The sequence below is a fragment of the Macadamia integrifolia genome, chromosome 11 (genome assembly GCF_013358625.1).
Source record: "Macadamia integrifolia cultivar HAES 741 chromosome 11, SCU_Mint_v3, whole genome shotgun sequence".
In the NCBI taxonomy this organism is placed as follows: Eukaryota; Viridiplantae; Streptophyta; class Magnoliopsida; order Proteales; family Proteaceae; genus Macadamia; species Macadamia integrifolia.
In genome coordinates, this window is record NC_056567.1 from 21,216,288 (window position 1) to 21,232,305 (window position 16,018).

The 16,018-nt window shown below is 40.1% G+C and overlaps 1 protein-coding gene and 1 pseudogene across 1 annotated transcript; both read right to left on the reverse strand.

Moving 5' to 3' along the window:
* Window positions 1-4,929: 4,929 nt before the first annotated feature.
* On the reverse strand, window positions 4,930-5,898 carry LOC122093522. Its single transcript, XM_042663869.1, has one exon. The coding sequence runs from the start codon at window positions 5,639-5,641 to the stop codon at window positions 5,150-5,152; it is 492 nt and encodes a 163-aa protein (XP_042519803.1). The 5' UTR covers window positions 5,642-5,898; the 3' UTR covers window positions 4,930-5,149.
* A 1,433-nt stretch (window positions 5,899-7,331) lies between these two features.
* LOC122092981 lies at window positions 7,332-12,407 on the reverse strand (annotated as a pseudogene).
* Between the last annotated feature and the right edge of the window lie 3,611 nt (window positions 12,408-16,018).

Consider the following 16,018-nt stretch of genomic DNA (forward strand, 5'->3'; position numbering starts at 1 on the left):
AATGAAATTGATGGTGGTCTTTTCCTCCTTTTAGTAGCTTAAGGAAAGGAAGGCATTTGTCTCTAACTCAGGATAGGAACCTGTTCAACGCAGCTAGGCACCCTGTTAGCTTCTGAACTTCGCGAATATTTCTTGGCGGGTGCATTTTTTAGATAACCTCAATTTTAGAGGGGTTTGCCTCTATTCCCCTTTGCGACACCAAGAAGCCTAGGAACTTCCCAGAAGTCACTTTGAATGTGCACTTGGCAGGATTAAGCCTCATTTGGTTCTGCCGCAGAACATTGAAGGCTTCCTTCAGATCTAGCACATGATTAGTTCCTTTTTCACTCTTGACTAGCATGTCATCTATGTAAACTTTCATGTTTCTTTTGATTTGGCTTCGGAACATCATGTTAACCATCCTCTGGTACGTGGCTCCGGCATTCTTAAAGCTAAAGGGCATTACAATGTAGCAGTAATTGCCTGAGTGGTGAGGAATACCGTTTTCTCCTCATCCTCCACCTTCATCTTTATCTTGTTATAACCGGAGTATGCATCCATGAAAGTTAGCATCTCGTGGACTGCCATTGAGTCTATAAGGGAGTCAATCCTAGGCAGGGGATAGCAGTCTTTGGGATAGGCTTTGTTCAAGTCGGTGTAATCTATACAGATCCTCCACTTCCCATTGGACTTTGGAACCATGACTACATTGGCTAGCCAGGTTAGGTATTTTACTTCCCTCACGAATCTTGCAGTTAGGAGTTTGTCAATCTCCTCGTTGATGATGGTGTTCTGCTCAGTCGTAAAGTTCCTGCGCTTCTGTGGCTTGAATCGGGGGTTAACATCTAGACTATGCACGACTACAGGCCTTGAGATGCCTGGCATGTCAGAAGCCATCCACGCAAAGATATCAAAGTTTTCATCAAGAAAGTTCAGAATTTCATCACGATGTTGGGAGCTTAGCAATGCTCCGAGCTGAACAGTCTTTGACGATTCGGCCTCAGTAATAGGGAGAGTCAGTAGTTATTCAACTGGCTCAGCTCAGTTCAGGAGGCTTTCATCATGGTAATCGATAATTTCTACATTACATGCTAGGCCAGAGCATGGCTTCTTGACAGACTTTATGAAGTTGGCATAGCACTTTCGGGATTTCTTTTGTCTGGACTTGCATTCCCCGATTCCGTTGCTGGTCGGGAACTTGACTTTCATATACTTGGTGGACACAATCGCTCCAAGGTCATTGAGACCAGGTCGGCCGAGGATTGTATTGTAAGGTGAGGCTATCTTGGCGACCATGAAAGAAACCATGGTAGTGGCCGTTTGAGCTCCCTAGCCGATGGTTTCTGGTAGGTCAACAACTCCTTCTAGCTCCGCTGGTGTGCTCAAAAATCCATACAAGGATCTTGGGGCAGGTTTTAAAGCTCCAGTGCCAAGTCCCAGTTTCATAAAGGCTTCGTAGGACATGAGGTCAACAAAAGCTCCTGTGTCCACTAGGACCCTGTGGAAGGGGTGGTTGGCCACCACTAATTGAACCACGACCGTGTCATTGTGAGGCCAGTTCAGCTCTTCTAGGTCTTTGTCAGAGAATGTGATGGGTGGATCCGGTTTGAGGGCTTTGACGGGCTGTTCTGTGATGCATAAGAACCGCGCGTGAGCTTTGGATTTTCTAACTAATTCTACCGTGGGTCCACCCATGATTGTCAGGATGGTTGGACCCACTGGATGGTTATCGTATGTGTCAGCTTGATCCACGGTGGGCTCCTTGGGAGGCTCGATCTTATTATGGCTCGGCTCGGCTCGGCCTCTTCTCTCCTAGGCTTGTGCCAGTTCCCCCCATATTTTTGCTTCAAATACTTGTTAAGGTATCCTACCCTAATTAGCTCATCAATTTCTCTTTTCAGAGACTTGCAGTCTTCAGTGTCATGTCCATGGTCTTGGTGGTATCGATAGTACCGGTTAGGGTTTCTCTCCTCTGGTTTAGTCGTCATTGGCCTGGGCCAGCGAAAATACTTCTGGTCTTGGATCTCTAAGAGCAGGTTTGTTCTCGAACGATCAAGTTCATACCACTCGGGTTTAGCTGTGTCAAGTGGCCAATCTGTTCTGCACTTCTTTGGCTCGCAAGAATCATCCCTGGTCCTCAGAGGCCTCCTCTTCTCCTTCTCTGATTGGTCGCCCCTGTCAGCCATCCCCCTGGCAGCTAGGACTTCTTCTATGTTAGCGTATTGATTGCATCGTCTTAACAGCTCGGACATTGTCTCTGGCAAGTCGAGGGTAAGGGACTGAACCAGATCGAGGTGCATTACCCCATTGCACAATGTTCTATACACCACTCCCTTTGGTAAGTTTTTTACCTCTAGCGTCGCCTTGGTGAATCAGGTAAGGAACTCCCTTATTGTCTCCCTTGCTCCCTGCCTCATGTTCATCACGTCTTACGTAGTTTGCTTCTGCTTTATACTAGCTTGGAAAAGTGTGAGGAACGCTCTTGTCAGCTCTTCATAGCTATAGATGGACCGAGGCCACAAGTTTGAAATCCACACCAGCGCAACCCCTTTTAATGAGGCCGTGAAGGCTCGGTAGAGAATTGTGTCTGACCTCCCATGGACTGTCATGGCCGAACTGTAGTATAGGAGGTGATCATAGGGGTCCGTGGTACCGTCATATGCATTGAAGACAGGTATCACGAAATTTTGGGCAGCTCGGCATCTATCAACTCATCAGATAGTGCCTTTGCCTCTGCATTCCTTCTAGCCTCTCAGTGAGACACTAGATACGACTCTCCAGGTCGTCCCTTCTATCCTTACCCCGACTGTCTGGGGAGTGGCGTTCCCTCTAGGCCCTTCTAGGGTTTCCTCCTCTGTCTTGGCACCTGCCAATCCTATTCTGGCCTTGCCATCATATGCCTCTGGCTGGCCCAGGAGGCAAGCCTTGATGACCTCCATAAGGGGGCACCTCTCGAGCTATTCTCTACGAGGAGTTCTCACATTTTTCTCCATGTGGATATAAGCCCCTATGCCTTTGCGACGAACGCTGGTGTCTCCCTGCCCTGGGCGGGGATCTATGGGTATTACGTGTCCCAGGACTCCAATTATGTGTGGAACGGCGAGCCCCCCCATTCTGTGCGGAAAGGGTCCCTTGCCAGTGTCTGACTGAGGGATGACACTGTTGTCAGGTGATTCATCTCGGGGTCGCCTGTTCGGAGCCAATCTAGGAGACTGAGCTGAGCCAGTGGGGGGTACAGGGAATGCCGAACCAAACTGACGTATGTAGTCCCATACCAGAGTGTTTGTTGCTAACACTTACAGCTGTAGGCTCTGCATCTGTTCTTCCATATTCGGGTGAGCCACTCAGGATGACGGGACATGACGTGATTGCTGGGGGTTTTGCTCGCGTTGGTCTCCCTCTCCTGGAGCAACTGCCGTGTCAGGCAGAGCTCGCTGGGGTCTTTGTGGGGAGGTCTCCGTTGGGACATTCTCCTACTCTGCCATTGGGGTGAATGAGGATGTTCAAGTGGTAAATCACGGGTGGACCTTACTCACATTATCATAGAGGAAACGACCTTCTCACTCCTTAATTACATTGATCTAAGGTAGCTTTTTATAACAATTTCCCACAGACGGCGCCAATCTATTGTGGACAAAATTGACCAGGTGATCTTCCCTGTAGTTCCAAATGCTCCAGCCGACCTGCACATAAGAGAAGACAGGGGAGAGTTGGGCTGACCCGACGGGGGACTCTCCGATTCCTAAGTCAGATATTTCCACAGCAGATACTCAAGAGAGTTTTCAGTCAAAAGAAGTGATCGATCCCCTTCAATGGAGGCTTACCTTGGTTTTTATAGGTCACTGGTGGAATGAAGAGAGGGGGAAGTCCGTGGAGAGTCCTACTGGGTGTGGAGTCCTGGAGAGAGACAACTCTCTGATGCTTGGAATATTCTAGATCCTAGTTTATACCAAGGGAATATTTCCCTCTTATCTCGGAAGTGCTAATAGTGGGAGGAGTGGATGCCTCTGATGACGTGTAGTGGATAAAGTCCTGTCCTTGTGATCAGGGATCACATTCCTTGAATGTAGGAGTGGACAAGAGCACGTTTCTGGGAACCTTGCTTGATAACGCCAGGTCGAGGTGATAGCTGATGGAGGGCCGAGGTGAAAGCATGGCCAGATGAGATGCCGAGGCGACAGCTCGGGCTAATGGAGGGCCGAGGTGACAGCTCAGGCTGATGGAGGGCTGAGGTGGTAGCTCGGGTTGATGAAGGACTGGGGTGGAAGCACGACCATATGAGATACTGAGGCGATAACTCAGGCTGATGGAGGGCCGAGGTGGCAGCTTGGGCTGATGAAGGGCTGGGGTAGCAGTGCAGCATTCGTTAGGTCGCTCCTTGGCCGCGCCGTGGTTAGGGGGAAATGCCCTCATCACATAGAAAATTACAATTTAGAACCATAGGTGAACCGGGTCTTGAATCTAGAGGGTATGGAGGAAATGCTGAAAAATAAATCTTTCCATATTGGGACGTCCAATTGATTGAGAGCTTCTGTGTTTTGATTTTGAACATCTTTCCAATAGTATGTTCAGTCTCTTTCTATCTTTTTTTTTTTTGGGTACGATCTTTCTATCTCTTTCAAGCAATGGAAGAAACCACAGAATGATGAAATCACAGAGTAGGAACAAAAGGATCTCCTAGAGATTGCTTTTTCTTGTATTAATATCTTTTCCTTTTGGAAAGAAAGAGGCCATTGTCTCCCACTCTCCCTGTCTCGCTCGGTCATGTCTGCCTTATATGCCCACTTCCAAATTTGAAAGATCCCTCTCTCATGGAAAGCTCAAAACACTCCCAAATGCATCAAATCATCTTCATAGACCAAAAAAAAAAAAGAAGAGAAATTTTCTAGTGGGTCTATTCGCAATCACAAACGCAAGCCAGACACATATCGGTCTTAATTGGAGATTTGAGAAAACAAAATTTGGTGCTAGATCTTCCAAATCTCTATTCTGAACTCTGTTCTCATTTCTTTCTTTTACAAGACTCTTCATTTCTCAATCCTACAATCCCTTACACCCGGAGCAGATTAACCAAATCAGTTAACAAATCAGTAATCTTCAAATTTATACATTTCCAAAACCCAGAGACAGAGAGATAGAGAGAGAAGCAAAATTAGCGGATGAGTGAGTATTAGATTGTTTCTTTGGACTCGGGAATGGCAACAAGTACGGGTCGCCAAGCTCTCCTCAGCAGCCGATACCGAAACACCGCCGACAAAGGCCTGGGTGAGCCGACAGTTAACTGCCGATCCGGGCTTCCATTTCCCCTATTTATGATCGACGAGGGAAACGCTTCCTCGACTGCTTTCGTGATCTTCTCCGTAGTGGTCTTGTTGGGATTGTCTTCTTGTGGCGGAGGGGAAGAGATGAATAAATCCTTAAGGGTGCGGCTCAGTAATTCCTTCCTTTTCTCCGGCGGCTGTGAATGGGTGACGATTCCTTGCAGATCCGGTGATTCCTCCCGACGCAATCGTCGTCCGCTCCCGCTGCTGCGGCTGAGAAGCATTCTTAGCGATTTACGACGACGGAGATGGATGACAGGGCTGGTGGTTGGGCTTCGTGTTGGGCTACCGGCTATGGCGCATTGTGTCGCCAGTAGCTTGAATTTCTGCAATGTCGCCATTCCCTGGATCTCTTTCTTTTGGAGTGAGTTTCCGATGACTCTTTTCTCTCCCGCACGCTGGTGTTAATGTGGAAGAGTTAATTTTTTATGGGTTTGCTTCTGGGAGAGGAAAGGGGATCTGTTATTTTCTCCATTGATTAATGGATTCCTTCTCTCTTCTTTACTCCTCCAAGTGAGAGAATCACAACTTTTGAGATTAAGAGAGAGAATATGGTTTCTTCCTTCCTTTGCTTTATAAATGGAAATGGAGTGGAATGCGGAAGACTGTCTTTTGCTCGTCTTGCTCTTTTGATCTCATAGGGTCGTTTGTTTCAGTGGGCCACTGATCGAAATTGGATGATTCTCTCTCCGTGCCTGGACTTTCCCATCCATCAATGAACTTTAAAGACACATGGCAATTATTCACTTTGGTTCTCGCACCTAAGAATGGAAAAAATAGATCACATTCTCCTCACAAGTCACAACTTTAGGGTAAATTATAGCTGAGCCATTAGTTTTGAAAAATTAGTTTGGTGTACCTCAAGTTTCAAATATTATGTTTGGGGTGTTTCATGTTAGAAGTGTCAATTTCAAGCTCAGGTCCAATAGATTCAACCAATTTTAACTGTTTAAAGTTGATTAAAAAGCGTGTTAAACTCAAGCATGATCCGTTTATAATCAATCGTTTAGAGTGACATGCCCATTGGTTATTTGATTAGAATTGAATGATTCTGAGCTTGACCCATTTAACCCAATCGAGTAAAAACCCTTATTCTAGTTGATTTAGAACCCCTAATCATTATTACTTGGATTTTAACAAGTAAGCTTTTTAAGATATTCAATTTTTAACAGAAAGTGGCAATTTTGATTGTCATAGTTTAATACCGCATTCTAAGGACTTTATGGGCCCAGCCAAAGCCCATTTCATTGATATTTCCTTGCAGCTCTATTCTAGAGACTAATTTTAGGTATAACGTATGTTTAGAGTTAAACAATCCTGTAACTCATTTTAGACCTGTCGCCCGATTAAAATCAGTGCATGATCGACCGAATATAAATAGTGCCATGTCCACCCAATGTAAACCCATTTTGCTAATGGTTAGTTAGGGTGCAAGGGTGAAAATGGTCAAGCTCAATTAGGTTGGATCGAGCCCGACTAGTTGACACCCATTCCTTAGGTTAGGGGTGTCAAAAGTAGGCATGCATCAATAGGCTCTCACCAATTAAAGTTTGAAACTGATCAATTATTAATAGTCCAGTTTCGGGTCTATCATTAGGTGCATGCATATCGTAATCATCTTGTTCAGGCCCAATTTTCCAGTTGGCTGGTTTATATAAGATTACAAACTAACAATCAATTGATCAATTATAAACATGTCTATGCCTAACCTATGAGGCCAAGTAACTAACAGTTTAGTAACATGTATAGGGCGTTAAAATTGTGGGGACCGGTTAGGCCCAACTGAAACCAATGGATTGTCAAAAATTTAGATTCAATTAGACTTCGACTTCAACTTCTTATCCACAAGTGTAGCTAACGTTGTGTGTTTAGTCATTAGAGGGCAAGCTACAGAATCTTAAGTAGCCCCATCTCTTATTTTCTGTCGGTCACTCTCCCATCCCCACCCCACATTAAAGAGAGAGAAAGAGAGAGAGAGAGAGAAAAATAAAAATAAAAATCTATGAAGTAGTAGAATGAGAAGAAGGAAACTTAACCACTGGTGCTCGGCATAGTTGATGGGCTAATTAAGTGAGTCCCATCGGGTGAAGCTTGTTGTGGCTCTACATTCTTGGGCAACTGTTCATCAGGCCTTGCTAGAATGTCGATCACCTTTGCGTTATGTACTTTGTACTCCTCACCCTCAGTTGCCCTTAAAATTTCCAATACCTCTTCCATCGAAGGCCTCAATTCCTTCTCATGTTGAAGACAACGAAATGCTAACTCTGAAACTAATGTTACATTGCTCCTTGTTGCGTAATCGGATTCAAACCCAAGGCATGGATCAACCAACTCTTGCAAAGCTCCTCTTTGGATCTTGTTCATTGCCATGCTTGCCAAATTAATCTCATCTCGATGCCTAGTGATATCTACAGCAGGATTAGATGATATAAGCTCAATCAAGACCACCCCAAAGCTATAAACATCACTCTTGTCTGTAAGCTGGTAGCATTGTTGATACTCGGGATCAACATAGCCTGGAGTCCCTTGAGGAGCAGTGGAAACATGGGAGCATCAGTACTGAACAGCCGGCATAGCCCAAAATCTGCAACTTTCACATGAAAATGGTCATCAAGGAGGATATTGCTTGTTTTGACATCACGGTGTATGATATCAGAAGCATGGAGGTAGGATAATGCACTTGCAGTCTCTATGGCGATGCTCATGCGGACATGCCATGGGAGTGATCCAACCTTCCTTTTGTCACCATGGAGATGATCAGCAACAGTGCCATTTGGAATGAACTCATAAACAAGGAGGAGTTCGTGGCTGCGGTATGAAGTGCACCCATAAAGAGTGACTAGGTTTTGATGGCGCAAACAAGTGAGGATTTCGATTTCATTCATGAACCGCTCAACATGTTTGTCGTCGTTATGATAAAGCCGCTTGATTGCAACAACACGTCCATCTCGGAGCTTACCTGGTTGTTAATTAAGAACAATATAATGAAATGAGCTAAATAGTATATAAAGATACATTCAATTTCCCAAAAAACTAATGTGAGACTATATCTATATAACTCCTAAGTTCATGTCAATACTCCCTCTCACGTGTAGCTTTAATATAAATGTGAATATTTATCTTAAGTAGGATAACAAATAGACATGCTTTTATAACCCGCGAAATACACTTGGGGTCTAACCCTAAACTTTATAGCATTAGTTGGAGATGATCCAATAGTATGTCAAGTCACATCTAAGGCAGGACTATAGCTCTATAACTTCTAACAATGTCTCAAGTGTGATAATCAAGAATGTGGCAAGTACCAGATCCGCCTAGGAGATTGATGAGGTGTTCCTACCAATAATACGGTAAGTACTAGGGTGTGACACCCAAGTATATGGCAAGTACTAGACACATATGGGAGATCGGTGAAGTTTCCCCACAAAAAACACAGTAATTATCAGCGTGTTTGGGAGATTAGTGAGGGTATGAAACTTGAGTCCCACATCATTGAGGGGAAGATTACTGGGCTAGTTGATAATCTTTAGCCTCCTTAACATGATACAACGCGTTTTACAGGCTTGAGGCCCATGAGCCGGAGAGGAAAATATTATGCCAAGATTAATGGGGCTGGGGCTTCTTACGTACCATGGTATACAGTACCAGAGGCACCGTCTCCGAGTTCATTATCAGAACAGAAATTATTGGTGGCTTCTTCGAGCTCATCATAGGAGAAGATTGGGACTCCAAAATGGGTGCTGCCCTTTTCAAAGTCTGTCTTCAAGGATAAGCTGCGGAGTACTTTTTTGTTATGTTCAGTCCGGTATTTGTAGATTAGGAAGAATAAAAAGCTTGTCAAAAGGATTCCTCCTGCAACTCCTGCTGAAATACCTGAGAATGGAAAAGGATCATAGTTAGAAGCTTTTCATTAATTTGATCTTGCAGAGTTGGAATAAGGATAGTTTGAAGTTATGTTTGAGTTTCAAGTAAATTACCTATTGCAATAATCTTCGTTTTGGTCTTGTTCCCTGCATCGATCAGTCAACATAAATTACTTCTTTTAGTTTAGACATGAACTAATTTCCAAAGTTGTTATTGATCAGGCCAAAATAAGTGATCAAAGAATGAAGAAGAAGAAGGTTATAATATATAGGGAATCTAAGAGTTTTGAGCTGTTACCTTTTTCTGGGTTACCCGTTAGATTGCCACAAAACAAGCTTTCATCATCAAAGCGGACACAAGAGGTTTTATTCTTGTCACACTGATGACATATTTGGGGTAGGCTCCAGCGAATATGAAACCCAAAAGTGAATAATTGTGAGATAGGATCAACTGGGCCAAGGAATGTGGAAGGTGGCACATCCAAGGGAAGGTAAACCAGTTTGCAGTCATATGGATGAGAGCTATGAACATCAAGAGTAGTAGTGGGTGGTGGTACAGGTGCATCTGCTGTACCTGGTAGTGCCTCAACTTTGCAATAATTGCTGTAATTGACCCCAACAGAATTGCATACTCTAAGTGTAAGCTTTGGGCTTAACACTTGAACTGAAAGATGATGGAAAAATGGTGGCAAATAACTAAAATTGTAGAAGAGGAACTTGCATCTCTCATTGTCATTGGGCAAGTCTTTAGCCAACATCAGGTAATAAGCTAATACAGTTTTCTTGGTGTAGTCAATGCTATGAATCTCATACATACTATCATCAGTACTATTTAGCCCGGAATTGATCACCGGCGTCGAAGCATCTATACAATGAAGCCTTTCTAATCCACAACCCCAGTTGTCACTAAAGAAGGGATTACTGATGTTTAAATTCCCACAGAATTGGTTCTGAGAACAATATGAGAATTGATTATCTGCTCTACCTGAGAGAAAAGGAAGGTCTAATATTACAAGGAAGAGAGGAAAGGCAAAAACTAAGTAGGCAACATTCATGGGAAAACAGATAGAACCACCCATCCCTTGCAGAACTATTGTCACAAAACCAATGTCCATAAACAAGCTGATCATACTCATATAACCTCCGCTAGCTTTTAAAATCTTAACTTTTTTTTTTTGGATAATAAAATAATGACTCAAATCCGTAATCAATCCTGCTACCAATAGGAGTAACTGACAATTAAATCTCATTTTCTCATTATTTTCGTATTTGTAATAGTGCCAAGAAAAGCTCAACTCCAACAAGAAGATGAAAAACGATTCATACCCAAAAAATGAAAGGTTACAAAGAAACTACCAAGAAAATCCTTAAAGACAAGATTTCAGAAAATAAAAATCCCTTGAAGAAAGTAGATCATGGTTTACACGATCACTCGGTTGACTTGGACAATATTAATTGAAAATTGGAACCATTTTGGCTCATATTTCAAAGTCAATTGATCGATTTGGTGTGGTTTAATTGGTTTCAAACTGTTATTGGGTCAACTTTAAACTAAACTGTTAAAGAAGAATTTTTTTTTTCTTCAGTTTATGTTCAGTTTCTTATTAAAGTCTGATCCTGCTCAATAAAAGTTGAATGGTTCTCATTCAACCATAGTATGACTCAATCCATGGGATTGTAGAGTCAGTATGGACCTACGAGACTAGTTAATTACTAGTTTCTTAAATACCCAACCCAAAACTAAACCAATAAAGATTCTAGTCGATTTGATCCAAGTTAAACTGATCTATTTTGATTGATGCAACCAATTCGAATTGAACCTAAAACAATACACTACACGACAGAAAAATATACACAAACCCAAAATTTTCTCAACAAAGACTTGACTCTTTGAGCAGCCAAGTGACGACAAATTGAGGGTAGCTGTTTAAAGAAATCGAAACCATAATTCTATTACTACTGGATCTATTCTATTCTGGTTTTATGTATTATAAAATAGTAAATTACTATGATAAAAGACTTGTTATCTTTTCAAATGTCATATAAGGCATCTATTTTAAGAAAATATTGTCAATTCAGTTTTATTTTTTAATTATTAAACTATTCAACGGAATATACTTATAATTAAACCGATTAACATCGGTAACCTTATGCTTATTTGGAACGTAGAGCTTAATTTATTGTATATTGATACTAAAAGAGAAACAATATGTAGATGTTTGTTGTATTAGAGATAGGTGTCAATTTTGGAATTTTTAATCCAAGAATCATGCCTCATGTATCATTAGAGCATTTCATTTTACCATATAGAGAGACTTATAGTACCGTGTTAATCTATAGACACAAACTATTCAAAGAATTGCAACACTTTTTAGTTTTTAAGTAAGATTATGATACTTGTAAGAAAGAACAACCACTTATACAATCACTAGTTGGAATCTCTCTCAATGCTTATAAGGGATCAATACCATAAACCTCCAATCATAATTGTGGAGAGAACTAGATGCGCGGGGAAAGAGAGAATAATATATGTATAGGTTTTTTTCTTTTTTCAATCATCTATTGTCAATTTATATTAGAAAATTTTATTTTTGTTGCGTTTAAGGCACGTTGATCATGGCGGTGGGTGGGGGGCAATAAAGCACACAGCACGAAAGAGACCAAATGCAATAGCAATAGCGCACCTAAGCCAACAGGCATGAAGGAAGGCCAATTGTTGAATAAGGGGGTAGAGAAGGAAGTGATTGAGAATAGAAGCCGACAGCCGATTAGCTGACATATTTTTTTTCAACGGACAATTCTATCTTTGTGAGAATATGTTAAGTGATGAGATTCTATTAGGTAGACCCACCCACTAATAAGTTGTCCTATTCTTATAACTTAAGAAACTAATTAAGATTGTGTCTATATGTTAAGAAATAAGATGAAATACAAGGAAAAATTTCTCGGGAATTTTTTGTGTAGAAAACTTTTCTTGGAGTTTGATTAGGATGGAAAAGAGAAGAAATAGATTACACCATGTGAGGCATCCTCGAGAATGACCAATCAAAGGCTCCAAGCCTCCAATTATATTGGTTTGACTTAATTGAATATTGATCCATGAACTGTCCCTATAATTCTCTTTTAACTATAAATTAGAATAATGGTCTGGTCCAAGCAAGCAGCAACCACATCTCTACGCAACAGTTTTGATCGAGAAACCATGCCCACCACAATTCACTTCAGGACTCTTAAACAACCACATCTCTACGCAACACTTTTTGAGTTTTGATACAGAAACTGTGCCCACTGCAATTCAGTGGTCCGACCAACCACATGTCTATGCAACACTTTATCAAACATCAACCGTGCCTATAAATTGGGTCCACAAGCGGCAAAAACTCTGATCCAACCGGTCTGGATGTGGGAACCCCGAATCATACCCCAACTTCAAAGCTAGTCTGTGAATATCTATGGTCAAGTAATTTGTTTTGTAATAAAGTATGGGGAGAAAGAATGTTCCTTGATTGTATCTCGTTATACTCCTCATATGGGCGTGTAATATAATTAGGCTCCTTGTTGATGCCCAAGGCCTAATTTGTATTTGAGTAGGTAGTAATTGACCTTGCATTCTAGGTCGATGATACATTCCAAAAAATCATATCAAATCTAAGATTTCAATTCTAAATTGTAGTTAAAGAGAATGAATTATATAATTCTATTTTGAAAGCATTTGAAATTGTAGAAATAATTATTTACAATTAAGGCTACATTTAATATGATTTTTTGGAATGCATAACAACCCAGAACGTATATCAAACGAAACCTTAGATTCGATTAGAATTCAGCATCTCATCCACAAGTACATCTAACATTGTGTTTTAGACATTAGAGGACAAGCTACACTTTCTTGCCTACACCTCTCTCTTGGTTTCTGTTCTCTCTCTCCCCAATCCACCCTTTCTCCCACCCCCATAGAAAATAATAATAATAATAATAATCTATGAACTAGTGGAATGATAAGAAAAGGAAACTTAACCATTGATACTCCGCGTAGTGGATGGGTTAACTAATTTTTGAATCCCAAAATTGGGTGAAGCTAGTGGTGGTGGTATATTCTTGGATAGTTCATTATAACATGCTAGAATGTCTATTGCCTTTGCATTTATCCGTCTTGTATTCCTCACCACTAGTTGCCATTAAAAATCCCATGACAAAGGTAGATAGATCATGGTTTTCATGACCCACCAGTTGGCTTAGACTAATGGTTGAAGGGAAGTTGGAATTGTTTGTCTTCATTTATTTATTTATTTATTTTTATGTATTATTATTTGTTTCTCACTTCAAGTCAATTGATGGGTTCGCCAAGTTGAATCAATTTTGATCTATTATTGGGTCAACCTTAAACCGAAATGGTAAAAAAGTCATCAGTTTTGATCGATTTTTTTTTTTTTTCAATTTATAATCAGACTACTATCGGGTTATGTTTGATCTAATTTTGAGTTTGCATCTATGTATAAGAAGATTAAATATAGGGAAAATCATAGTTTTCGATTTCTTATTGGGTCACTGTTGATTCAGTTTTGATTTTTGATTTTATCAGATTTAATATAGTTTCAATTACAATCAGTGCATTCGGACACTTCGATTTTAATTTCTATCAAGCTCCATAAAATCTTAATCCAAAAACAAAACTAATAAGATGGTAGATCCAATCATTCGAGGTCAATTTTGACAACCATAGTTTAAACCATAGTAAGTAAGTTAGGGGAAACGGATCATACGGAAATAATACTTTTTTAATAATTTGACGCAATAAAACACATGCAGCAATGATACAATATGTATTTAATATGGTTGTCTTGTAAAATTTTGGGAACAAAAATACAGATTTATTGTAGTATTTAGAAGGTTCTAAAACTGGCTATTTGCAACTAAATTCTAATCTCTCATGTTTCCATGAACATCTAAATCCAATATAGCTTTCTCATTTGGAATCAATTCTACATTTATCTGTCTAAAAATAGTATATATATATTAGCAAATAATTGTATATATGTCCAAAAAATAATAGTAATTACATTTTTATTAGGGAGAATAATTTAGTTTCAGAATAATCAAATTGTCAGATTTAAGATTTAAGGAAAAATCCTTGATAAATTTAGGAAAGTGAAATTTTAAAAGGATGCCATAATTTAATTTCAAGCTTTTCAGAGATTTATATAGAATTCAATATGGAACTGTTGTAATGAAACAATAACTATGGTTTAAACCTTACAAGCCTTTCCAACACATGCATTTAAAAATAAACAAATACACTACCTGACAGAAAATATACATCACCAAAAACTTGTCAACTCAACGGTGACATCACGTTCTCACCTCCTCGAATTTCAGTTGACCAGGAAAGACTTAACTCTTTGATAAAAAATTAGAAAATTTCATTAAAAGAAATCAGCACAAGAATAACTCTGACTGGCTAAGAGAAAAATTTACAAGAAAAGAAGGGACTCCGGACATAGAATGATGAATCTTTGAAGTCTTCACTCTTGAAGGCTGTCATTTAAAGATAATAAATCATTAAATCAAATTTATTCTAAATAAAATCAAGAAGAAATTACACTTCCCTCCTTTATACTATGCCCTAATACAATTTTTCCTTCACTTACTTTCATAAATGTCACTTCCCTCCCTTGTTTAAAGATTTTATCAATACTCCCATTAGTGACTGACGATGTTAAAATACCATGTAAAAAGACTAGTTTACTCTTGTGTTTGAAACATATCTTTTATCTCCCATTTCCTCATCTTTCGACCTGCTCTCAAGCTCGCCGGACGCAGAGAAGAAGAAAAACAGTATCAAGGTTTTTTTACCGTGACCTAATCCAGCCCCGACTCGAAACCTGGAAGGATGAACTCTTCAAAGCTCAAGAGATCGAGAAGGTTTCTAAGGTTCAAACACAACATGGTGCAATTCAATTCAACAATCAATTGTGAAAAACATCTATAACCCTTACATATTTACAGAAAAGAAACCATTGATCTCAAGTCTGTACCCCAAATGATCCTATGGTTGAGATATATTGTAATAAGTCATTTTTATTGCAACATAATTTTTAAGTAATCGTTAAGGGAGAAAGGCCATTTACTCATAATTTATTTATCCTTCATGAAATTTCTAAATAATAGTACGTAATTTTCATTAAAAGGATTGGATTAATGGGTGGATTTGGATTCAAATTCAAATCATTATGTCTATGATCCATCGGACCATATTGGATTTAGATAGTAAATTGCCCCGTTAACAGCCTAATTGTAACCCATTAAATAAAATGCAATAGTTTATATATAATTAGGCCCTCATTGATGCCTAAGGCCTAACTAACATTTGAGTAGGTCGTTGACCTTGCATTTTAGGTGGATGATATATTCCCAGAAATGATATCAAATGCAGCCATCATGATCTTAACCATCTCGACTCATTACTTATTTAATATTAATTTACTTGTCGTCTCATTTTTTCAACTTTAATATTTTGTGGGTCCTGGGTAACCCACCCCTTCAAGATCTTAAATTTAAATTGTGGTTAAAGAGAATTATACTTTGAAAGTGATTGAAACAGTACAAATAACTATTAGAAATTAAGGCTGCATTTGATATGCTTTCTTGGAATGCATATCAAACGAAGCCTTAGATTCGATCAGAATTCTGCATCTCATCCACAAGTGCATCTAACATTGTGTTTTAACATTAGAGGGCATTCTACACTCTCTTGCCTACATCCATCTCTTATTTTCTGTTGTCTCTCTCCCCAATCCACCCCTCTCGCTTCTCCACCCTCCACCCTCCACCCTCCACCCTCTACCCACCCCACCC